We start from the raw sequence: 24778 nt of genomic DNA on the forward strand, positions 1-24778 counted from the left end.
CCTTTGGCTTCTCCTAACCACACTGTGGTGTAAATAAAATAAAGAAACAAAAAGGACTTTTCCTCTCTCTGTTAAATCCTAGCTCACGTTTGCAGCCTAACACCAGCTCTGGCAGGATACACATTTCAAATCTGACATACTGTAATCACAAAACAGAAAATAAAATTAGTTTTTCTACCTTTTGTTGTCTGGTTATTTTTCAAATCTTGTTGGTCCAAGGCTCTGGTTGTCGTCTGATAACTTGCTTGCCAGGGTCTCCTTCTTCCTTCTTTCTGCATGCTAACCATCCATCTGCCATCTCTGTCCTCCCCGTTTCCCTTCCCTCCCTAGGAGTTTCAAGTTTCAAGTTTATTAAAATTTTGATTAATCGCTTAATCTTACTTCAAAGCGATGAACATATTTAAAAAACAATTAAACTTACAATATATTAAAAAGTAATACATTTAAACATAAACATTAAAATAAACTAGACTATATACAAACTTTAACAAAACAAAAACAAAGAGGTAAAGGGGATTTGAACTACAAATTATTATAGAAAAGGAGGTCAGGTAAAAACACAGGGTTGGGAATTTAAAATGAATGGTCAAGTACAACATTATTAATAAATTCAGGATTAAGAATTATTATTCGAAAGTGTCTGGCATCTTTCCTTTTTTCGTATCCCTCCACAGATCCATCTTTTCTTAACTACCCTTTCATCCAGCATCTCTCACTCCTTCCCCACCACCCCAGGGTCCACCATCTCTCCCTTTCTTTTCCCAACTACCCTCCTATCCAGTATCTCTATCCACCCCCCTCCACACCATCCCTTGTGTCCAACTTCTCTCCCTTTCTGTTCCTTCCCTCTCTAAAAGCCATGGTCCATCATCTCTCTCCCTCTTCTCTATTTTCAGACCCATTATTTCTCCCCACCCAAAGTCCGGCATATGCGCGTCTCTTTGAACACCCCCCCCATTCCCTCCGTATATTTCTACACCAGGGCCCCCCTCCCTGAAGGCCTAGCCCCCCCTTAAAGATCTGCATCCCACCCCAGAAGGCCTGCATCCCCCTGAAGGCCTGCAACCCCCCCCCCCCCCGAAGGCCTGCACCCCACCCGGAGGCCTGTCCTCCCCCTTGAATGCCTGCCTGCCTGCCTGGTCCCCTTGAAGGCCTGCCCCCCCCCTTGAAGGCCTGCACCCCCCGAAGGCCTGCCTGTCCCCCCCTTGAAGGTCTGTCTCTCCCTTGAAAGCCTGCCTGCCTGTCCCCCCCCCCCTTGAAGGCCTGTCCCTCCCTTGAAAGCCTGCCTGCCTGCCCTCCCCACCCTGAAGGCCTGATGCCCTGACCCACCCCGAAGGACTGCTCGCCTCCCTGGCCTCCCCGCACCACCTATGAAGCAGCCCACAGCGGGATCGCGATGTCAGCGATCCCTGCGCTGCTTTGGAGCTGCTTCCTCCGCCGCGGTACAGCCCCTCCTCTGACGTCAGAGGAGGGGCGGGACCGCAGTGCAGGAAGCAGCGCCGAAGCAGCTCAGGGATTGCTGGCATCGCGATCCCGTTGCGGGCTGCTTCCTAGGTGGTGCGGGGAGGCCAGGGGGGCGAGCGGTCCTTCTGGTGTGAGGGGGACTGAACGCCAAGGCTGGGAGCACCCCCTCAGGGCTTGTACCCGGGGCGGACCGCCCCCCCCTTAGTACGCTACTGGACAGAGTTTACAGGAATGGGGCACGGACGGCGACAAAACTCATGGGAATGAGACAGGGAAATTGAGTTCCTGCTGGGACAGGGAAAAATCTGTCCTTCTCTACTTGGCACCTCACGCATTCTAGCAGGTAACTGCAAAAGGGGTTTTCTCATGGGAGGGTCATGGGTAGGTCAAGGATATTCTAGGTGTCTGTTTGCCTTGATGCCTTTGCTGGATGCTCTGCTGCAGACATCAAGAGCCTCAGGGATGAAGGGAGGAAGTTAAAGAGATGCTGAAAACTGTGTGTGTGGGGGGGGGCAGGGGAGGAATTGGGGAGAGAGGGGAGAAATGCCAGGATCTTTAAGGGACAGAGGCTTAGAAGATGCTGGACCCATGATGGGGAAGGGGTGGCAGAGGAAGAGAGGGATACAGTCCTGCTAGGGAAAAGGAGAGAGGGGGAAATATGCTGGAATCTGGAGTAGGGGTTGAGACAGAGTGAAAAGAGAGAGACCTGTGGAAGAAAACATGAGTGATGATACTGGACCGAAGGAGGAGAATGGAGGAGGGAGAGAAAGACTAGGAAAAAAAAGGGGGGGGGAGAGATGCTAGATTCAAGGGGTAAGTGGAGGGAAAGAGAGAGAAAGACATAGAGAAGCTAATGGAGAGAGTGATGGCATCCTCTAGAGGGGAAAGGAGGAGAGAGAGGGAGAGATGCTGGAAGTAACATCAGAAGGACAGCCAATGCTAATGTAGGGTCATAAAATGGTTAACTGTTGTTTAAAATATTGCTCTGGCCTACATAGCTGAAAACAGTGTACAATCTACTGACCTCATCTGCCTAAAATGTATGTCCCTGCCTTACCACATTGTAAGCTAAAAAGATAAGAGTTTGAGCCATGATGTACCCTACCCTCCTGTACATGTAACATTTAGAACTGTAAGATTTAGATAAGCAGAGAAATGAGCTAGTTTCCTATAGGACTATAAGTTGTAGCCCTGAACCTATCATAAGTGCTGGCTTAGGACCAATAATAATTGTAGAAAGTTATAGAAGTAACAAATGAAAATTGTGTTTTTTGCATATCTTAGTTTGCATATATTTATTGAATAGGGCATAAAAGTCCGTGCATTTCCTGATTCTAACACTCTTGTAAGCAGGCTGTTCACTGCACTAGAGTCTGGCATGCTGTAATAAACCTCTTGTACTTTCTTCACGCCTCTGACTTTGTGTGTCCGAGTGACCTTTCACTAGCGTGAGCGGTGACAAGTCAAATGCTCTGGCGAAGATTTAAAGAGGTAGGGGAGTGGGGAGGGGGGAGGGGAGTGGAAGGGGTGGGGGGTTGGTTTGGCGTGGAAGGAGCAGGGGGGGAGAGGAGGGCGGCACCACCACCTCGGGTGCCCCCTACCCACGCTACACCACTGGTCTGGAACGAGTATTTTTTTGTAGAGTTTGTTTACTGCAGCTTTGAAGGGGCTTCTCCCCTTCCCTTCCTTTCCCCTCCACCCCTTTTCCTCCCCAGTCCCTACTACCTTGGGAGAGATAGTGTTATGGGGAGGGTTCATCTTAAGTTTTCCATTCAGTTCTTTCAGCACCTCTGTTCTGCATATGTTATGTTTCTGTGATTGTCTGTGGTTTACTTTGGCTCCGCCTCTCTCTTACCTTTCAGCTATCTACCAACAGTCGTGTGAAGTGTACAGACATATGGGGAAAACCTCCGGCTTCTTCTATATTGATTCAGATGGAAGTGGACCGCTTGCACCCTTATATGTTTACTGTAACATAACTGGTAAGAGCACGAGTCATATCTGATGGTATTTAAAGGCTATGTGGCGAGATGTGTTTCATATTCAGTTCAATAAAACCACTATGGATGTTTCTAGGTTAAAAATCTACCCCTCCCCCCCTTTTACAAAACCGCAAAAGGGGTTTTTTGGCGCACGCCGGCACACTGAATGCTCCGTGCTGCTCCCTATCAGTTAAAAGTTTTCATATTACAAACTGTCAATCTGGGAGAATGTTCAGACAAATTAAATTAAGCATCCGTTAGCAGCCTCAACTGCGTACGTTCCAGTTTAGCAGGAACTTGTCTAACTTTGTCTTGAATCCCTGGAGGGTGTTTTCCCCTATAACAGCCTCCGGAAGAGCGTTCCAGTTTTCTGCCACTCTCTGGGTGAAGAAGAACTTCCTTACGTTTGTACAGAATCTATCCCCTTTCAACTTTAGAGAGTGCCCTCTCGTTCTCCCTACCTTGGAGAGGGTGAACAACCTGTCTTTATCTACTTTGTCTTGAATCCCTGGAAGGTGTTTTCCCCTATAACAGCCTCCGGAAGAGCGTTTCAGTTTTCCACCACTCTCTGGGTGAAGAAGAACTTCCTTACGTTCGTACAGAATCTATCCCCTTTCAACTTTAGAGAGTGCCCTCTCGTTCTCTCTACCTTGGAGAGGATGAACAACCTGTCTTTATCTACTAAGTCTGTTCCCTTCAGTATCTTGAATGTTTCGATCATGTCCCCTCTCAGTCTCCTCTTTTCAAGGGAGAAGAGGCCCAGTTTCTCCAATTTCTCACTCTACGGCAACTCCTCCAGCCCCTTAACCATTTTAGTCGTTCTTCTCTGGACCCTTTTGAGTAGTACCGTGTCCTTCTTCAAGTATGGCGACCAATTCTGGATGCAGTACTCCAGGTGAGGGTGCACCATGGCCCGGTAAAGCGGCATGACGACCTCCTCCGATCTGTTCATGATCCCCTTCTTAATCATTCCTAGCATTGTGTTCTCCCTTTTCGCCGCCGCCGCACATTGCGCGGACGGCTTCATCGACTTGTCAATCAGAACTCCCTTATTTGTCTCGTTTGTCTGCCTTGAATAGATTGTAAGTTCTGTCAAAAGCAGGGACCCTCTCTTACATCTTTGTGTACAGTGCCACGTATGTTTAGAGATATAGAGATTGATATACAGTGGCTCCTGGCTATCTAAATAGGAAATAGCCAGCTCTCTGATCCCTCATAGCCAGATCCCTCCGCTCCCAGGAGGAAACGCGTCTTCAAATACCCCCTGGTGGGAGCCTCCAAATAGAAAGTGCCAGACAAAGGTCATACTCTCACTTCTTACCAATGCACTAGAATCAGCTGCCTCCTAACATCAAATCTCTTAATGGACTTTTGAGCTTTAGGAAAGCAATAAAAACCCACCTCTTCTTCCTCAGGACAACCTAGCATTCAGACGGTTACTCCCAAACCACTATAATCTTAAAAGATATTCAACTGACTCTCTGTCTTTGCACACACTGACTCTCTTCCTGTGCATGCTTCAGGCTCCAAGTGTCCACTAATCTGGAACAACTGAACTAGACTCATCTCACTGTACCCTATCGCCTTGGTCTTCCGTTCCTTGTTGTGAACTGTTATGTGTCTTATTTGCTAACTGTTAAGTATATTGCCATGTAACCCGTTCTGGGCTTCTCGGGGAGGATGGGGCATAAATCGAACGAAATAAACATTAGCGCATAAGAGTTGCCATACTGGGACAGATTGAAAGTCCATCAAGCTCACTATCCTTGTTCCAGCAGTGGCCAACCCACATCACAAGTACCCGGCAAGATCCCAAGGAGAAAAACAGACTTTATGCTGCTTATCCTAGAAATAAGCAGTGGATTTCCCTAAGCCAGGGGTAGGGAACTCCGGTCCTCGAGAGTCGTATTCCAGTCGGGTTTTCAGGATTTCCCCAATGAATATGCGTTGAAAGCAGTGCATGCAAATAGATCTCATGCCTATTCATTGGAGAAATCCTGAAAACCCGACTGGAATACGGCTCTCGAGGACCGGAGTTCCCTACCCCTGCCCTAAGCCATCTCAATAATGGCCTAGGGCAGTGGTTCCCAAACCTGTCCTGGAGGACCACCAGGCCAGTCGGGTTTTCAAGATAGCCCTAATGAATATGCATGACAGAGATTTGCATATAATGGAGATGCCAGGAATACAGATCTGCTTCATGCATATTCATTAGGGCTATCTTGAAAACCCGACTGGCCCTGGGGATCCTTCAGGACAGGTTTGGGAACCACTGGCCTAGGGTTATGGGTGTGCAGTGATAAAACTTTCCCAAGACATCTTGGATGGAACTTAGACATCTGAGGCAAGGCTTGTTTTAAAGTGTCTAAGTGCCAAAAAAGGACCAGATGACCACTGGAGGGATTAAGGTCCCGCGCTAGAAACTGCATGCTTCTGGAAGTCAATTCAAGATCTTCAACAAAGAAGTTACTTTTTCAAATCTAAATATAGGTGCCATCTTATAAAATAACAAGAAGCATGGGATGAACACAGAGGATCTAGAATCAGAAAATAATATTAAATATTGAACTAGGCCAGTTACTGGGCAGACTTGCACAGTCTGTGTCTGTGTATGGCCGTTTGGTGGGGGATGGGCTGGGGAGGGCTTCAGTGGCTCGGAGGGTGTAGATGGGCTGGAGTAGGTTTTAACGGAGATTTTGGCAGTTGGAACCCAAGCACAGTGCAGGGTAAAGCTTTGGATTCTTGCCCAGAAATAGCTAAGAAGAAAAAAATAAAAAAATTTTAAAGTTGAATCAGGTTGGGCAGACTGGATGGACCATTTGGGTCGTTATCTGCCATCATCTACTATGTTACTATAGCGATTTTGGTTTTTTTTTTTAAAAAAACCCAAAGCATTACAATAGTCCAGTTGTGAGAGAACCAGTACATGGATTCATTTCTGTAAATCACCCAATGAGCAATGGTTGGGCAGACTGGACGGACCATGTGAGTCTTTATCTGCCGTCATTTACTATGTTACTAAGAAACACAGAGAATACTAACTCCTGAATGTTGAGACCCTTCTTCTAAGTCACAGTAATGACTTTGTATAAAAAGCTCAGGGTGGCCGGCATATGACTGTTAAGGGCTGAATATTGAACAATGAAATAACTGGGAGAAAATCTAAACAAACTTGACCTGATACAATTCCCATCCAAAAAGATACAAAGGACAAGTACTTCAAATAATCCTATATTTTGTATATGTATTTATTCTAAAATGTATAGCCCACAACATCCTACTATTCTGCGTGGGGTACAAAAGAACATACTCATCCTCTATAATAAAATCCGAAGCGCCCATGCTCACTTACAAATAAAAGCTTTTTATTTAGACGACAGCAACAGCAAAATCACATAACATCGTAGAGGGAGTACCAGAGGCACTACCAGCATAATGTACAATAGCAATATCCCAAACTATACAAGCAAAAGCTATATAACCACCCACAACACAGCAAAATCCCCCCCTCCCCCTACAGGGACGAAGCACAGAACCCAAACCACAAAGAAGGATAAAAGGGTCTCCAGACACCAACCAAATGAAAAGAACATAAGAACATAAGCAATGCCTCTGCTGGGTCAGACCTGAGGTCCATCCTGCCCAGCAGTCCACTCACACGGCGGCCCAACAGGTCCAGGACCTGAGCAATAATCCTCTAATTATATCCTTCTATTCCCTTTTCCAGCAGGAAATTGTCCAATCCTTTCTTAAATCCCAGTACTGTACTCTGCCTTATAACGTCCTCTGGAAGCGCATTCCAAGTGTCCACCACACGTTGGGTAAAGAAGAACCTCCTGGCATTTGTATTGAATCTGTCCCCTTTCAGCTTTTCCGAATGCCCTCTTGTTCTTTTATTCTTTGAAAGTTTGAAGAATCTGTCCCTCTCTACTCTCTCTATGTCCTTCATGATCTTGAAAGTCTCTATCATATCCCTTCTAAGTCTCCTCTTCTCCAGGGAAAAGAGTCCCAGTTTCTCCGATCTTTCTCTATCTATCTATCTCTATTTCTGTCTCTCTCCCTTTCTCTCTCTCTTTCTTTCTCTCTCTCTCTGTCTCCCTTTCTCTCTCTCTTTCTCTCCCTCTCTACTCTCTCTATGCCCCTCATGATCTTATAAGTCTCTATCATATCCCCTCTAAGTCTCCTCTTCTCCAGGGAAAAGAGACCCAGTTTCTCCAATCTCTCAGCATATGAAAGGTTTTCCATCCCCTTTATCAGACGTGTCGCTCTTCTCTGAACTCTCTCGAGTAACGCCATATCCTTCTTAAGATATGGCGACCAAAACTGGACGCAGTATTCCAGGTGTGGGCGTACCATCGCCCGATACAGCGGCAGGATAACTTCTTTCGTCCTGGTTGTAATACCCTTCTTGATTATACCTAGCATTCTATTCGCTCTCTTAGCGGCTGCTGCGCACTGTGCCGTCGGCTTCATTGACCTGTCCACCATTACCCCCAAGTCCCTTTCTTGGGTACTCTCATTCAATAACATCCCTCCCATCATATAGTTGTACCTTGGGTTTCTGCTTCCCACATGCAATACTTTACATTTCTCAACGTTGAACTTCATTTGCCATTTTGTCGCCCATTCCCCTAGTTTGTTCAAGGCTCTTTGCAATTCCTCAGAGTCCTCTTTAGTCCAAGCACCCCTAAATAGTTTGGTGTCATCTGCAAATTTTATTATCTCACACCCAGACTCAAAGCCCCCCAGGTCCCAAGCTCAACTCCCAACTCCAACCCCACAAGCAGCCCTCACAAAGTAGACTCCCGGAAGCAACGCCAAACACGAGCATAGCCATGCTGTTTACCATGCTGCATAGCTGTCAGCTGATACAGAAGCTGCCAGTTAAGCAAGCGCTGCTCCACCAAATGCCACGTGGGAGCCTGCACTTGATTCCAAGAGGAGGCCAAGACCAACCGGGCTGCAGTGAGAGCTAACTTACAAAACAGGGAGTCCCCCCCAATCAAGATCTAATTGGTGCCAATACAGAAGAGTATGCCGCCACTCCACTGGCACCTGTGTACCAAGAATTCGAGAGACACGAGTAAAAACCTCAACCCAGAAACCTCTCACACTCCCACACATCCACTACATATGAAGATAAGTACCCACCTCCCCGCAGCCCCTCCAACATAAGCCCCCCTCTGCCCCTCTCCATCGAGCCAGAACCTGAGGGGTATAATACCAGCGGAAGAGAACCTTATACCCATTTTCAACCAAGAAGGCTGCAATACCCGCCGAAGATACCTCTCTCCAAATGTCCTCCCACGTGTCCAGAGAGATATCAGACTCCCAATCCCCCTCCCAAGCTGTCATGTAGGGGAGGGGGGCATCCCCCCGAACATTAAGGCACCGATACAAAGCAGACAGGGCACCTTTCCGAAGCACCGGGCCTAACAACAACTCGAAGGGAGTCTTGCCACCCCGCAAGTCCCCCACCACTCCTGAGGTCTGGAGATAATGAAGGACCTGCAAATAGGGGAAAATAATCACTAGCAAGTAAACCATAACGGCCCTGCAGTTCCGCAAAGGGCCGTATCCGACCCAAAACCGGATCTCACAATTGTCCCACACAGACCAGTCCTCGGGTCTCCCAACCAGCAAACACTCCCTCTCCCCGTCCAGGCACAAAGTCCGGATTATAACGCAACGGAGTATACACACGTATAAAGGCAAGAGCATACTTCCATGATAACACAAAGTCTTGGAAAAAGTTAATATTATAATTTAAAAACCTTTAAAAATACAACAACCAAGATCAGAGTATTTATCATAAATTGCCATTTAGTCAACATCATTTCTCCAACTTGTCTAACTGCTTTCAAAAATGATTCCAAATACTTCCCAATATGTTACAACCCTGATCATCATTTCGCCAAAACTCGACGTCTTCAGTGCTTTCAAAATTACATCGGTCAAAAACATCCAAATTCGACTTCTGACATTTAAAAAAAATGTATTTCAATAACTGTAAATGGTGTCGTTATTAGCAACCGCCTAAAAAATGGTCGCCGATTGCAATGTCATCCACACAGTGGCACCGTTTTTAGAACTGTGGCTTTTGTCAAAGTTGGATGCCAGAAATATAGGCCAGGGTTTAAAAGGCCTACATTTCTGGTGCCTACCTTTGAAGAGAATCACGTCTACCAGAGGTGCCTTAGAACAGTGATTCCCAACCCTGTCCTGGAGGAACACCAGGCCAATCGGGTTTTCAGGCTAGCCCTAATGAATATGCATGAGAGAGATTTGCATATGATGGAAGTGATAGGCATGCAAATTTGCTTCATGCATATTCATTAGGGCTAGCCTGAAAACCCAATTGGCCTGGTGTTCCTCCAGGACAAGGTTGGGAACCACTGCCTTAGAACACCTAAGGTCATTTCCAGCGTTAATCATGTCCACTTCAACCTTAGGCATTTTATGGTGCCTCCATAGATTCAGTGAAGGCACCAATTGGTACCTACAATTTTTTTTTTTTAAAGGGTTTTTAATTTGCTTTAAAATGACTTTACCTTTGAAGTTACGCAATGGTAGGATACCTATCAGCACGTAACTTAAGGCACTATTTATAGAATATGGGCCAAAATGAATAACCGACATTCTAGGGCATTCTAAGATATTTAATTTAGTTTGGGGTCCATTGACGTCTTTTGTACAATTGTTATAGTTCTTTTATCCTTCTTTTTGTTGGTATATTTCAAACACATCTGGGGGGGTGGGGGGGGAGGGAGGGAGGGGAGGGATATAACTTTAGTGTGATTCCTTGATGTAATTGCGGGGTGGGGGAGGGCTTATATTGATGCAATGCTACTGACTGAATTTAAGTGGTTATTTCTTATTGTTACTGATATGAATATTGTGTTGCACTTTTTGTTAGTAATGGAAAATCAATAAAGTTTTATTAAAAAATAAACCCCAAAAAACATTACTAACTACAGTAGACAGGTGATGAGCAAGTTTTTGCAGCTTCTTGCCTCTCAACTGACAAAAAATGCCAATATTTAAACATTGAACATCAATGAGATGAAGGAACTGTTGAGAAACTCTTATTGATTAGTCAACTGCCAGTTGTCAATTCAGTATCTTTATTGAATCACAACGACATTACTGTCTGCCAACTAAAAATGCATGTCTCTTCTTTTCATATCAATAATTATAAAATATTTTTCCTCCTAGAATCGCAAATTTGTGTTAATACTGTTTATTTTAAATTCAAAATGTGTTCAGCTTGTTGCCAATAAGAAACTAATGGATCATTCAGACATGATGTCCTAATGTTCAAATATTCAACAACTGTCATTTTGATAGATCTTTTAGTTTGTCTGATATGAAACAATGAATATGAGCACATGCTAATATACACAACTTGATCAGATTCACAATCGGTTTGTTGCTTTAGCACAAATCTTTTACCGATAACCAGATGGGTACTAGATGTTACTTCCGTCGCATGTTGGCGGTGTAAACAATGATTGCATTTAAATTGTCTGCACTGATCTTCCTTGCCTTGATTGTTAACCGGATACTACTCGAGTTGACTCCTCTACGGAAAACAATTTTTGGAATTTGCCCAAAGAATTTGTGGTACTGAAATATATAAGACTTGGCTAATACACAAGCCCACATGCAACCCAGAACAGGTTGTATAGAGAGGTAATTGGGGTCCCAAGAGCTCACAGCTATAAGCCCGTCAATCACATCAAGGCCAATAACTACAAAGTGAGCTATCATCGGTCCCTTACACTCTCTTTTCCAATAATTTTCATAATTTAAATAATTTTAGTAGTTTAGTGATTTTGACTTATTATGCAATTACTCTCCCATTGTAATTATAATCGTGAAGTACTTAGCTTCAATGTACATTATTTTTGTTTTTTGTTTTTTTTAGTTCAATAATTTTATTGAATATTATAAGAATTATAAACAGAAAGCAGTTCAAACACATAGAATCATAATAAAAATCATGTATCAAATATTCGTATCTACAATCGTTTGAATAGAACTAGATTAATGAAAAGGATCCAGAGTATCTGGAACTGCTTAGAAAAGGAACAGAAAAAGACAGAGAAGCAGGAGGGATAAGAGAAAGAGAGAGAAAGAGAAAGGAAGAGAGAGAGAAAGAGAAATAGAGAGAGATAGATAGAGAGAGAGAGAGAGAGGCAGAAGTGTCTATAGAGCAGAACGAACATATGAATCTAAGAATGACCAAGGTGATTTGTTTCGTGTCAAGTTTGTGGAGGATCGAGAAAACAATTTCTTCTCACATGCATAAGATTCAAATTTGTGGTACATACTTAAAGAGTTCCACCATTCTTAACCTGAAGGAAGATCTCCGTTTCGCTCCTATCAATTTTGAAAGGGCTTCATCAGGAAAAGCGCCAAAAGCCAACACTGTGAATAAAGCATAATATATCATAATGCATCACTAACTCGTCTAGTCAGATTTTTACCTATGTAACGATAAATACTTGTGCTAAAAAAGGCTCCATAATGCTACTTCAGATTGTACTCTTAAATAGTTAGACTTTCATAAATCCAAACTTCCAGTTATAACCAGATTTTCTCATCCTTTACATATATTTTATTACCTCTATCGGTTACCAATCTATTTACCGTTTTCTATTTTGGATATTCAATTCAAAAATTAAAACTAATTTAAAACTTATGTAAATAGACCTGAGCATAAGGACTATTTAGTACTGAAATATATGCCAGTATTGTTTAATTAGACTGGCTATTAAGATAAGAACTTAAGAATAGACTTGCTGGGTCAGACCAATGGTCCATCAAGCCCAGTAGCCCATTCTCACAGTGGCCAATCCAGGTCCCTAGTACCTACCCAAAACCCAAAGAGTAGCAACATTCCAGCATCTCAAAGAACAGCAAGATTCCGGAACCTCAATGAGAGCAATATTCCAGAGCTGAGATTGTGATGTCATAATGCCTCAGTCCACAGTGCCTCAGAGCCAGCCTCATCAGTGATGTCACAATGGCTTGATTGTCCTATACTTGGCTCACGTAAGAACATAACAATAGCCTTATTGGTTCAGACCAATGGTCTATCAAGCCCAGTAGCCCGTTCTCATGGTGGCCAATCCAGGTCACTAGCACCTGGCAAACCCAAGGAGCAGCAACATTTAGGCATCTCAAAGAATAGAAAGAGTCTGGAACCCCAATGAGAGCAACATTCCAGAGCTGAGATTGTGATGTCATAATGCCTCAGTCCAAAGTGCCTAAGAGCCAACCTCATCAGTGATGTCACAATGGCTTGATTGTTCTATACTTGGTTCACGTAAGAACATAAGAATAGCCTTACTGGGTCAGACCAATGGTCCATCAAGCCCAGTAGCCCGTTCTCACGGTGGCCAATCCCAGGTCCTTAGTACCTGGCCAAAACCCAAACAGTAACAAGATTCCGGAACCCCAATGAGGGCAACATTCCAGAGCTGAGATTGTGATGTCATAATGCCTCATTCCACAGTGCCTCAGAGCCAACCTCATCAGTGATGTTACAATGGCTTGATTGTCCTATACTTGGCTCACTTAAATACATAAGAATAGCCTTATTGGGTCAGACCAATGGTCTGTCAAGCCTAGTAGCACGTTCTCATGGTGGTCAATCCAGGTCCCTAGTACGGTAAAACACAAACTAATTCATTAGAGTCCTTCTCACTAGAACAGTGTATCGCTAACCATGTGCCTCCTGAGATTTCAGGTGTGACACAACACACTGGCAAGGAGGAGAGTTGTCCATACCAGCTGACTGCCTATAGGATGTGCCTCTCGCGGGGCACTGGATTTAGTGTGCCGCTGGCCGGAAAGTTTGTGAGACACTGCACTAGAAGGTAACATGGCTGTCTATAGATTGTTTGGGCCATATTGCCTTTTTGGAGTTGTCTAATAGGAATAACTAGGACCACCATGGTGGTTTGTTGTGAGCTCGGAAAAGGATAAAGCTGTTATCTTTACGCATTATTTCACATTTAAAAACATTGTGCAAAAAAAAAAAAAAATCACTTTGTTCCTGGATATGTACAAGGCCACCTTGTCGTGGAGGTTGATCAGCGAGAATTTCCGAGCATACCTGGACAGGTTGCCTACACACGTTACCAGTTACAGTCTCCAGAGGGAAGCTGTGTTTGGAATGACGCAATTTAAGAGACTGAGATCATATTCCACAAACCCAGGCTTAGGAGTAGTCATTCCCATCACGATATGCACAAAACTAACCCATTTGTAGGCACTGCCCCTTAGATCGACCCCATAAAATAAGAAAAATAATAATAGAAAGCAAACATATTAGTCTCCATATTATTTGAGGATAAGCCTTTGATTCTTCTTTGTGTTTGCTCACTTCATATCCGTCAGAGTTCTCATCACTTGCTGTCACATCCTAATGGAATTGTTCTAGACGGGGTAATAATCTCTGTTAGCGAAGGATGGCTTTTGTGATGCGCTCTATGAATTCTTCATGCCCTATTTCATCTTAATCTTCTGGAAAAGCAACATCTACATTTTTAATTAATTTCAATTAAAAAATTTAAATAATACTTATTCTGATTTTATAGAGGTGGGAAGGAATGCCTCGACCTATTGGATAAACTTGACAAAGGACTAACCCCGCGCTACACGAAAAATACTAACGCAAGCTCTGTGGAGGCGTTAGCGTGCAGCTGGCGCTAAAATCACTTGCGTATCAAGTTTCAAGTTTATTAAAATTTTTGATTAATCGCTTTGTCTTTTTTCAAAGCGATGAACATACATATATATAAATAGAATTAGTTAATATTACAATCTTAAAAACAAAAAATTAAAACATTAGTTATACATAATCGTTAAAATAAATGTAAAAGAGACAAAAAACATGACATGACATGAGTATAGGGAAAAAAGGGATAAGAACTACAAAATATAATTAAAAGAAAGTTGGGTAAAAACATAAGGTAGGAATTTATTTTCTTTAAATATTGAATCATTGTGTTCCAGATTATAAGTTATTAATCAAAAGCGTATTTGAAAAGGAACGTTTTTAAATTAATTCTGAATTTATCAATATCATGCTCTTTTCTTAGGTAGATTGGCAAGGAGTTCCACATTTGTGGAGCAGTAACAGAAAAGATAAATTGTCTTCTAGTATTTATAATTTTAAGAGATGGAATTGTCAGTAAATGCTGTTCGTTAGATCGCAAAACTCTATTTGTGGAATAGGGAATCAGTGTTTTATAGGTAAAAGCAGGAGTTTTAAAAAACATTGCTTTAAAAGTCAGTAGACATATTTTATATGTTATTCTATGGGTTACTGGAAGCCAGTGGGCGTTCTTAAGAAGCGGCGTCACGTGATCAAATTTTTTCTTTTTTGTTATTAATTTAGTGGCAGTATTTTGTATTATTTGTAACCGTCTTATTTCATTTTGTGCAATTCCCTTAAAAAGTGCATTGCAATAATCCAATTTGGAAATTATTAATGAATGTATAAGAATATTTAATGATTTAGAACATAGATATTGTGACAAGGAACGAATTTGGCGGAGTCTATAGAATGAAGATTTGACAATACTGCCTATATGCTCATGAAAGGTTAATTTGCTGTCAAATATAACTCCTAGGATTTTAATACTATTGACTACTTGTAAAGGAATATTTTTTATTGTGATGGGTGCACTGATTTTAGGAGTTTCTTTCCATGGGAAAAGTAATGTTTTTGTTTTGCGTACCTTAGTAAAAGAAGCCGAAAAGCTTTCAGATTTATTTACTTGCTTCCAAATCAGTACAAACAATGTCCAGCGTTTGCCTTTTGCTGGAGGAGTAGCCTAAAGGTTAAAACCGAGGGCTGAGAACCAGGGAAGTCCATTTCAAATCCCAGACTCAGCTTGTGATCTTGAAGAAGTCGCTTAACCCTTCTGTGCCTCAGGAGTCACTTAACCAAGTGTTTCCCAAGTTGATCTTGGAGTACTCCCTTTCCAGTCTGGTTTTCAGGATGCCACAATAAATAGGCATACTACTGAAATTCCTCCTATAACCACAAGTATATTAGGCGAGCACAATTGAAACCTTAATAGTGTATTTAATTAAAAATAATTCAAATGTTGAGTTGACACAACTCAAAATCAGGACAAAAAGAATAACCCAGCAGGGTTACTCAAGAGTGTAACATCCCTGGACCCGTGGAGGGGCATAATAAAAAAAAAAACGTCTAAGTCCCCTTTTGGCCTAAGGTCTTAAACCTTGAAAGTAGAAGCAGGGAAAATGTCCATTATAAAAAAAAATCATCCAAAAGGAGGTTTTTTTTAATAATGGCCTGCCTCTACGTTCAGCTGTTTAAACGCCCAGACCACCACTACGTCTAAACTTACACCATATAATCAACCTAAAAAAAGCTTAAGCCCCAAACGTCCATAACAAGGGCTTTTAAGCGGAGGAGCCAGTCCTTCGCCTAAAAGCTGGATTCTGTAACCGGTGTCTGTCAAAAACAACACCAGTTACAGAATCCACCCCCCCCCCGACGACATCAGGGCAAGAGGGAGCCCAAGCCCTTTTGCCCCGTGGCACCCCCGACCTCCCCGACACGATCGGGGCAGGAGGGAGCCCAAGCCCTCCTGCCCTCAATGCAAGGGCCCCTCCGAACCCCGATCGGCCCCCTGCCGACCCGCGACCCCCCGCGCTGACCCCCCACCCCCACCCCTCTCCCCGTACCTTCAATAACATTGGTGGGACGGACGGATGCCAAGCCTGTCCGTCCGACAGGCCAGCCATCCGTTGAATGGCTGGCCTTAGGACCTGATTGGCCCAGGCGGCTCAAATCCCGCCCACAGGTGGGGCCTGAGAAGCCTGGGCCAACCTCTCTCTTCCCCCCCACCCCCCACCCAATCAATTCCCCCAAATCCTACTACCTGGTGACTGGCTCAGCTAATATTATGATCCCACCAGTCAAGACCAGTGGGACCCTCTTAAATTACTGCTACCCTACAGCATTTTCTTAGGGCTCCTTTTACTAAGCTGTGGTAGCAGTTTTAGCGCACTTGACGCTATCGACTCCCAGTGCGCTAAAACTGCGGTGTGTGAATGTGTTTCCCTTTCTACCACCTTGGTGGGGTAAGGTATTTATTTGAGGGGGTATTTATTTGAGGGGGGTTGGAAGGTGAGGGGGTAGTCACAGCTTTATGAGGGGTGGTGATGGCCAAGGTATGAGAAAAAATTATTGTGATATGTGGCTGAGGGGAGAGTTAATGTACATGAAAATGGGAACTTGAAATGAATCACTCATGGGCGATACCGCCACAAAGTTGGGGGAATTGAAGTTGAATCACTCATGGGTGTTACCACCATGAGTTGGGGAGGTCATGGTGGGTCATGCTTTGGTTAAAAGGGGCATGGGGTTGTGAAGAAGGAAAAGCTACTTTCGTTACCGAATAGCTCAGGAAAAGGGGGTATTGGGAAATAGCCACTTTATGTGTTGGAATTGTTGATGTTGTAATGTGTTATTGTACCATGTTAATTTTGGTTTGAATAAAGCTACGGCCAAAATATTTGGTGTAATATTTGGTTATTGAGTTGTATTAAGGTATTCAATGATGATGATGATGTGCGAATGCTAATATTATGGTCCGTTTTTAAGCACATTAAGCCTATTTCTTGATTTCTTGGTTATCTAATTGCATTGAGATCTCACTGTCTCTTCTTTAATTGTTTCTTACCCAATATTGAGGACTTCCTAAGAGTTAAAAATTATGTTTGATCAAAATTCTTAAGAATCCAAAGAATTCCCTAGTTAATAATAATAATAATTTTATTTCTTATATACCGCCAAAGCCATAGTAGTTCTAGGCGGTTTACAACGAAGAAGGGCTGGACAATCAGCAAAAATGGTACAATGTTACAATCAGATAAAATTAGGTGGTAGAGAAAAAAAATGGTACAACAGAGAGAAAAAAATGGTAGAACAGAGAGAAAAAATGGTACAAACAGAAAGAAAGATGGGTACAATTATGGCAATGAAATGGTACAGTGAAGAAGGTCAAGACAATCTGCATAAAGGACATATAGAGATAGAGGGCCAGGGTGGGCATAGGGTCTTAGGGTATGAATCGGGTGAAAAGATTAGTTTTTAGTAGTTTCCTGAAGTTTAAGTAGGATGAAGAGCGTGAGATGATGTGGGCCAGCCAGTTATTGTGATGATCTGCTTGGAAGGCAAGAGTTCTATTTAGATATCTTTTGTAATGGCAGGTCCTTAGGGTAGGGTAGCTAAACAGGTGGGTTCTACGTGTGAGTTTGGATGGGCGGTCTAGGATAAAATGGGGTACTAAGTAAAGGGGGGCCGAGCCAAGGATGGATTTGTTGCAGAAACAGGCGAACTTGAATAGCACTCTTGCTTCTAGGGGTAGCCAGTGAAGTTTGTGGTAATAGGGAGTTATGTGTTCCCATTTTTTTAGTCCGAAGATCAGTCGGATTGCCGTGTTTTGAATAATTTGCAATCTTTGTGTGGTTTTTTTGAAAGATCCCAGGTAGATGATGTTGCAGTAGTCGACTAGACTTAAGATGGAGGATTGCACAAGTAGGCGGAATGAGGGGGCGTCAAAGTAGTTAATGGTACTGTGCTTGGTTTTCATGTTAACTTTGGAAATTTTCTCTTTTCATTATTGGGCACTCTGATTTGCTGTAACAAGTGGATGCTTGCAATTTTATTTGAAAATGCATAAATAAATAAAAAATAAGAAGAAGAAAAAGAAATGACAGAAGTGGGAAAGCAGGGCTGAAACCAGAGATAAAGGAGGATTTCCAGTATTTCAGTGCATGGGGAACAGGGACAGAATAATGATTGTCATTGCTAGTTTAAAATAGACCTTTCTCTTGATGAGCCTGATTTAATCACGTTTCTCTTCCTGTGTAAGTCTATAGGAAAAAAAAGCTTAGTAAATTAGACACTGAACGACTGATTCACTCAGCAAAGTTAAACAGTTCTGTTATTCAAAGATCATACTGAGAACTGCTGGGGACCCCATCAGTATTCTATTGTTGCAATGCCATGAAAATAATCACATGTTCTCGAGTTCATTTTAATACATATGGGGAATAATCATGAAGCATCTTAATAATAACTTTCTGCATTGCAGACCGAAGTGGTGCTTTTTATGGGGGTCACTGTAATCGTAATAGAGAGTCTTTAAAATTCTGTATCATAACCCACTAGTAAAGGATGTGAAAATCTTTCTTTTCTTATTTTCTGAGGTGTTGAGGAATTTGACATGCAAAAATAATCCTGGATACTTACCGCCTGATATTCAGTGTTATTTTGCCATCTGGGAACTGCTCCCAGTTGGCTAAATTACATTACATTAGAGATTTCTATTCCGCCATTACTTTGTGGCTCAAGGCGGATTACAAAAGAGTAGTAGATGGAGGGTTACAAAAAGAAGATCTCTGGTCATTTCTAGAGAGGGTAAAAAGAGGGTCAGCTTGATTTGGGGGTCAGGGAGAAGATGGGGGAAGGAAGATACTCGTGGTGTTGACTGTTTCAGGGATTTCTTGAAGAGTATAGTCTTTAGATTCAAACGGTTTTATTGATGCAAACATCATCAAATGCAACAAATATAACATCAAGGCACTGTTTACAAGAATAATGCATCAAATATAATAAAATAATATACATAATAAAATAAACATATTCCATTTTCAATAAACCCCCACATTATATATATATGACTATGCGTTTGAACCTTTCAATAACCTCTACCATCTGAACGTCTTGTAGTCTGGGGTTATTATCGGTAGATTGGAGATTTGGTTGTCTAGTTTTGCTGCTTGAGTGGCTAGGAGGCTGTCGTATAGTTTTTTTTCCGTTTAACTTCTTTGATTGGATGTGTGAATGGGGTGTGAATTTTCCTATGCCTGGTTGAGGTAGATTGGTATATATCACTAACCCCTCTCCCCCCCCCCCCCTTTTATGAAGCCACATGAGTGGTTTTTTTTATCGCTAGCTTTGGCAGTAAAAGTTCTGAGTGTCAGAACTTTGATCGCCACAGCTGACGATAAAAAAAAAAACAGCTTTTTAACGTGGCATCATAAAAGGGAGGAGTACGACGGTTAACCACTAATATTTAGCAAGAGCTAGCTAGCAATCTCCCACTAAATATCCTGGTCAGCAGTAGAGAATGACACAGTGACAAAATTCACCACCATTCCCGTCCCCGCGGGAAACCATCTCCATGTCATTCTTTAAAGGGAAAGGGAAGAATCAGAGTGTGAATGGCACAAGCACTGACCCTCAAGCCTTGAAGAATACTGGTGTAGAAGGACCAGGGTTGAGATAGACACTAAATAATGACAAGGGATGGTTTCCCATGGTACTGGGACAGGACCAAAAGTCCATCAAGCCCAGCATCCTGTTTCTAGCAGTGACCAACCTAGGTCCCAAGTACCTGGCAGAAACCCAAAGAGTAGCAACATTCCAGAGCAGAGACTGTGATGTTATAATGCCTCATTCCACCAATGCCTAAGAGCCAAAACTCATCAGTGATGTCACAATGGCTTCATTATCCTATACTTGGCTCACATAACAATCAGAGAATGAATGGGCCCAGCCACTGACCCTCAAGCCTTTCATTGAAGAATGCTGGTGTAGAAAGACCGAGATTGAGATTGACACTAAAGAATGACATGGGATTGTTTCCCAAAGTTATTTGCGGGGACGGGAATGGTGATGAATTTTGTTACTGTGTCATTCTCTAGTCAGCAATGATCAGTGAATAAGATATAAATATATGTGTTTAAGGGAGTGAAGTCAATATTAAGGTCCATGCCGATTGGAAAACTCAATTCCTAAGGGTTACAAGTGGCTCACTAAGGTCCACAAGAGCCTCTGGACCACCTTTTATATTATTTCGCACTCCCTGGTTTTAATAGTCTGTGCTCTATTTTAATCCATCTTTGTGTAACCACTTTCCAAATTAAAGTCCAAAGAAAATTTAAATTTGAATAAATACTGAATGCAGAATATTTGATTATATTTGTAATGTTATACAGCCTTGAAAAGAAAACAAAAAAAAACTTATCTCTGAATCTTGTGAGCCCGAATCTTCATCTGAGAAAAAGGCTTTGTTTCAGTCCTTCCTCAGAGACAGAGTGAAAAAATATTCACTTTTCTGCCTCAGTGTGCATTCAACAGTGGCTGACATAGCTAGTTGGTGCCAGTATCAATTGGTTGACTGGCTAAGTCTTGCGACCAGATAGACCCGCCTAAAAAGCTGGTCAACCTTTGGCCACTATGTCTTAGCCAGCCAGTCGATGAGTATCAGTTTGGTTGGCTACATCAAACGCAGCTGAACCTAACCCAGATATGTACCGTATTTTCACGCATATAACGCGCGCGTTATACACGATTTTTACAAACCGTGCATAACCTTGCACGTTATACGCGTTGTACAAATTTTTTTTTTCATTCCGATCTGGCATCCCCCATGCGAACCGGCATCCTCCCCCCCTGCTCACGTCACCCCCCTCCCCCGCAATCCTACATCCCCCCCCAGCACCGCTAAACATCTCTTACCCGATTGGGCACCGGCACCAGCACCAATGCACAGGACGTGCCAGTGCCAGTGCCCGAAGATCCTCCCTCGTTGTTGCTGGGCTGGGCGGTGCGAGGGAGATCCTCCTTCTTCCTTGTGCCGGGCTGGACTGGGCTCTGAGCATTTGCGCATGCTCAAAGCCTTCTGGTCTTGCTCAAAGCCCAGTCCACTGGCACTGGCACGTCCTGTGCATTGGTGGTGGTGCCGGTGCCCAATCGGGTAAGAGATGTTTTGCGGTGCTGGGAGGGATGTAGGATCGCGGGGGAGGGGGGGGTGACGCGAGCAGGGGGGAGGATGTCGGTTCGCAGGCCAGAAGAGTAAGCGGGAGTGGGAGGAGGTTATAGCAGCATGCGCGGTATACGCGTGTGCGTGCTATATAAAAATTTTTTTACAGAAATGCTTTGGACCCGCGCGCTATAGGCATATGCGTGTTATGCACGTATGCGCGTTATATGCGTGAAAATACGGTAATGCTGGTAGCTAGATATGGTCCTAAAATTTACTTTTGGGGTTCACCGCTGACCCAATGTTGAGCAACCTTTATAGGATCCAGAGGAGAGTGCAATGTTGGTAAAGAGGACACACTCCTTACCTGAGTTTGTGCGTGCACCTCCAAGCACTACTTTGTGGATACCTGTTACATGACTTGATTAGGGTTACCAGATTTTCGTAAATGAAAATCCAGACCCATGGCCCCGCCCCCAGGCCCTCCCCATTCTACCCGGCCACGCCCTGTTCTGGCCCCATCTCTGCCCCCTTCAACCTGTTTGCTCATCAGGATGGCATCTGCACATGCGCTGGTAGGATGCATTATCACATGCAGTGCGTTGCATCCGCGCTCGCCTAGATGCCTTCCCGACGTCGCTCGTTGCGAGGAAGTTTTTCGAAACCCGGACAAAGCGCCAGGGTTTGAAAAGCCATCCGCACCCCTGGACATGTCCTCGAAAAGGACATACCCTAGACTTGATGGTGTTCCCAAATGTAGCAGGTCTTCAGCCTCAGTTGCTTGTCTGTCAGGTAGGAATACATAGATTAAAGTCTGAGGGGTGCCGGAGGCATGAAAGTAATTATGTATTTGGACAAAAAGGGTGCTTTTGAGGTAAAACTAGTCCTAGATTATAAAATATTGTGATTGTCTTCACTGTATCCTCAGAGTTGTTCCCTTGAATACTATCTGGAGCTCTTCCATTAGCTCAGGGGTCTCAAAGTCCCTCCTTGAGGGCCGCAATCCAGTCGGGTTTTCAGGATTTCCCCAATGAATATGCAGGAGATCTATGTGCCTGCACTGCTTTCAATGCATATTCATTGGGGAAATCCTGAAAACCCGACTGGATTGCGGCCCTCAAGGAGGGACTTTGAGATCCCTGCATTAGCTGATCTGGTAACAGGAAGAGCACAGTATTTCCATCCTAATTAACATCGCTTCTCTTTTGCTTTTCCGACTAATCTATTTGTGCAGCTCTACCAGCGGGCACTTTCCTATCTGCTCTTTGGTTTATCATTGTATAACAGTGGGAAATTATACTGATTCTAGTCAAACACTTAGACTTAACCTTCCTTGTAAGTCTGAATGACAGGATTATGCAGACATATTCTGCTCTTTCTGTAAAGATGTAGGTCTTTGGCACTTAGACCCAGTTATGTTGAATCGATAATACTTAGAAGCTGGTATGGTCTACCAGATAACATGATCCAGGCTTAGTTTCAGCTCAGCTGGCTATGTATTCATTTCTGAAAGCCTTTTCAGGACAGCGAGAGTGAGCGAGAACACGCCAGGAAGATGCCTTCTCTCCATTTCTACCTGCTAATACGCATCCTTTCGTTTGGATGGGGTTTGGCATGGAGACTTCCACAAATCACCCCAAAGTTTCTCGATGGAATCTGCAGAAAGAGTCATGTGAAACTCATGCAGTGTTTTTTAAAAAAATATATTTTATGGTTCACCTATTTTAAATAAATATAGGGGGCTTAAAATTTGAAATGATTTAGCTAGACAGAAGAGGCTCCCGTCCAGTTAAATTGCACTGATTTGGTCTGGAGGGGACAATCAACACCCCTTAGAAAAGCACCGCTGCTGAATAAGAAACTTCTGAAAACTACATTATTTGTAGAAGCATTTCAATAAATGCTTTTTTTCCCAGGATTATGAATTTCTCTGTATTGATACGCTGTTGAGGCTGATATGAAGGACCTTTTTGCTATTTGTATATGTGTTGTATGTTTTTTGCTTTTTAAAAAATTTGATCGTTGTTTGTAAAACCGCCTAGTTATAGGCGGTTAAGAAATATCTTAAATAAATTAATATCACCTTTTAATTGCTGTTAGAATGGTCCAAGGCGGTTCCATAACTAAAGCACGCAGGACGTTGGCATGCCAATAATTGCATGCAGGATGTATGCGCACCGCCGGTCCTGCCACTTTAAACCGGTAACGTTAGTGCTGTGAGGTGAGTATGGGGGGAGGAAGTACACTTAAAACTCCCTTTTTCCGTTCAGTTTTCAGAGTTCGGGAGTTTTAAAGTGTAGTGGGGGGGGTTCACCCCCCCCCACACCCACACACACACCCACCCCCCGCAATGGTAGCGTGAGGACTCATACATGTAGTGGGGGGACATCCCCCCTCATAGGACTAAAGTTATAGGTTTAAAGTGGCAGGACCGGCAGCGCGCATACGTCCTTTGCGCGATTGTCAGCGCATCTTTGTCGGTGCGCTTTGGTCCTGCGCTCAATTGACGGGTCACTGTCCAAGGCAGAGTTTGGACAGTGCCAGGAATTACATGGCTTAAATAATCAAATAGCTGTCTTATCTTTGCCCAATTAGCCACTTAGATATGATGCTGACTCTCAGCCATACCAGCATAAATCCTGGCTACTGCCAGTATCCTAGAAATTCAACGTCGGTGTCTGGATACTTTTTAGCTGTGAAAATTTGGATCTAAATTAGCCAGTGGAGGTCATTATTTATAAAAAAACGATGACCACCGTTAGCTCAGTTTGGAAGACAGTGGAATGCAATAAAATAATTATCTAATAAAAAGAAAAAAGTAAAGAACACCATTAAATAACAGGAAATCATATCATTCACAACTAAACATAAAAAAAGGAGAAAAGAGAGAGAGAGAAAAAAAAAACCCCTTCCTAAATTTCTAAGAATTTGTCTGCAAAATTATATAATATGCTCTCCACAGGCCAATTAAAAAAATTGTACCCTTTGATAGGTTTGGATGAGTGCCTTTACGCCTTAGTAAGTGTTTGCAAAATGATCCCCACTAAGGCGCTACGCTCTAGTCACCTGATCACTTTAATCGCTTTTAAAGATATTGTCCTCCTTTGGCTATTGATGAAATCCATCCAGAAATCATTACGAACGTCTCCTATATGTCACTTCCAAATTGCTTTCCTGTGCGTCTTTATAACAAAAGCTACAAGACAGTCACATGCTTGACCTTCAGACCTAAGTGACCTGGTCTTCAATTACCCTCTCTCTGTTTATTTAATGCCACTATTGAACGTGTATTATTCAGACTGAAATGAAATAATAATGGATGAATGATCCCTTTAGAGCCGAATATCACCAGAAAACAGACGCAGATCTAGATTCAAAAACACGGAGGAAATAATGTGACATATCTAATCTAGATATTTCAAATTATTCCTACATTCAGTTAGTACTGCTGAAAAGTGCCACTATAAATTATGGGCTGCCATTCAGCCCATGACATTCAGTGGGTTG

The 24778-nt window shown here is 43.1% G+C and overlaps 1 protein-coding gene across 5 annotated transcripts in view; it reads left to right on the top strand.

The window, feature by feature from the left end:
* Nucleotides 1-24778, top strand: part of CNTNAP5 (contactin associated protein family member 5) — an 885931-nt gene that overhangs the window by 651970 nt on the left and 209183 nt on the right. For all 5 annotated transcript variants that reach the window (XM_033947244.1, XM_033947242.1, XM_033947241.1 and 2 more), the window contains one exon: nucleotides 3327-3446. In XM_033947244.1, the coding sequence (XP_033803135.1) occupies nucleotides 3327-3446 (120 nt within the window). The remainder of the gene's footprint in view (nucleotides 1-3326; nucleotides 3447-24778) is intronic.

This window comes from Geotrypetes seraphini, chromosome 5 (genome assembly GCF_902459505.1).
Source record: "Geotrypetes seraphini chromosome 5, aGeoSer1.1, whole genome shotgun sequence".
NCBI lineage: Eukaryota > Metazoa > Chordata > Amphibia > Gymnophiona > Dermophiidae > Geotrypetes > Geotrypetes seraphini.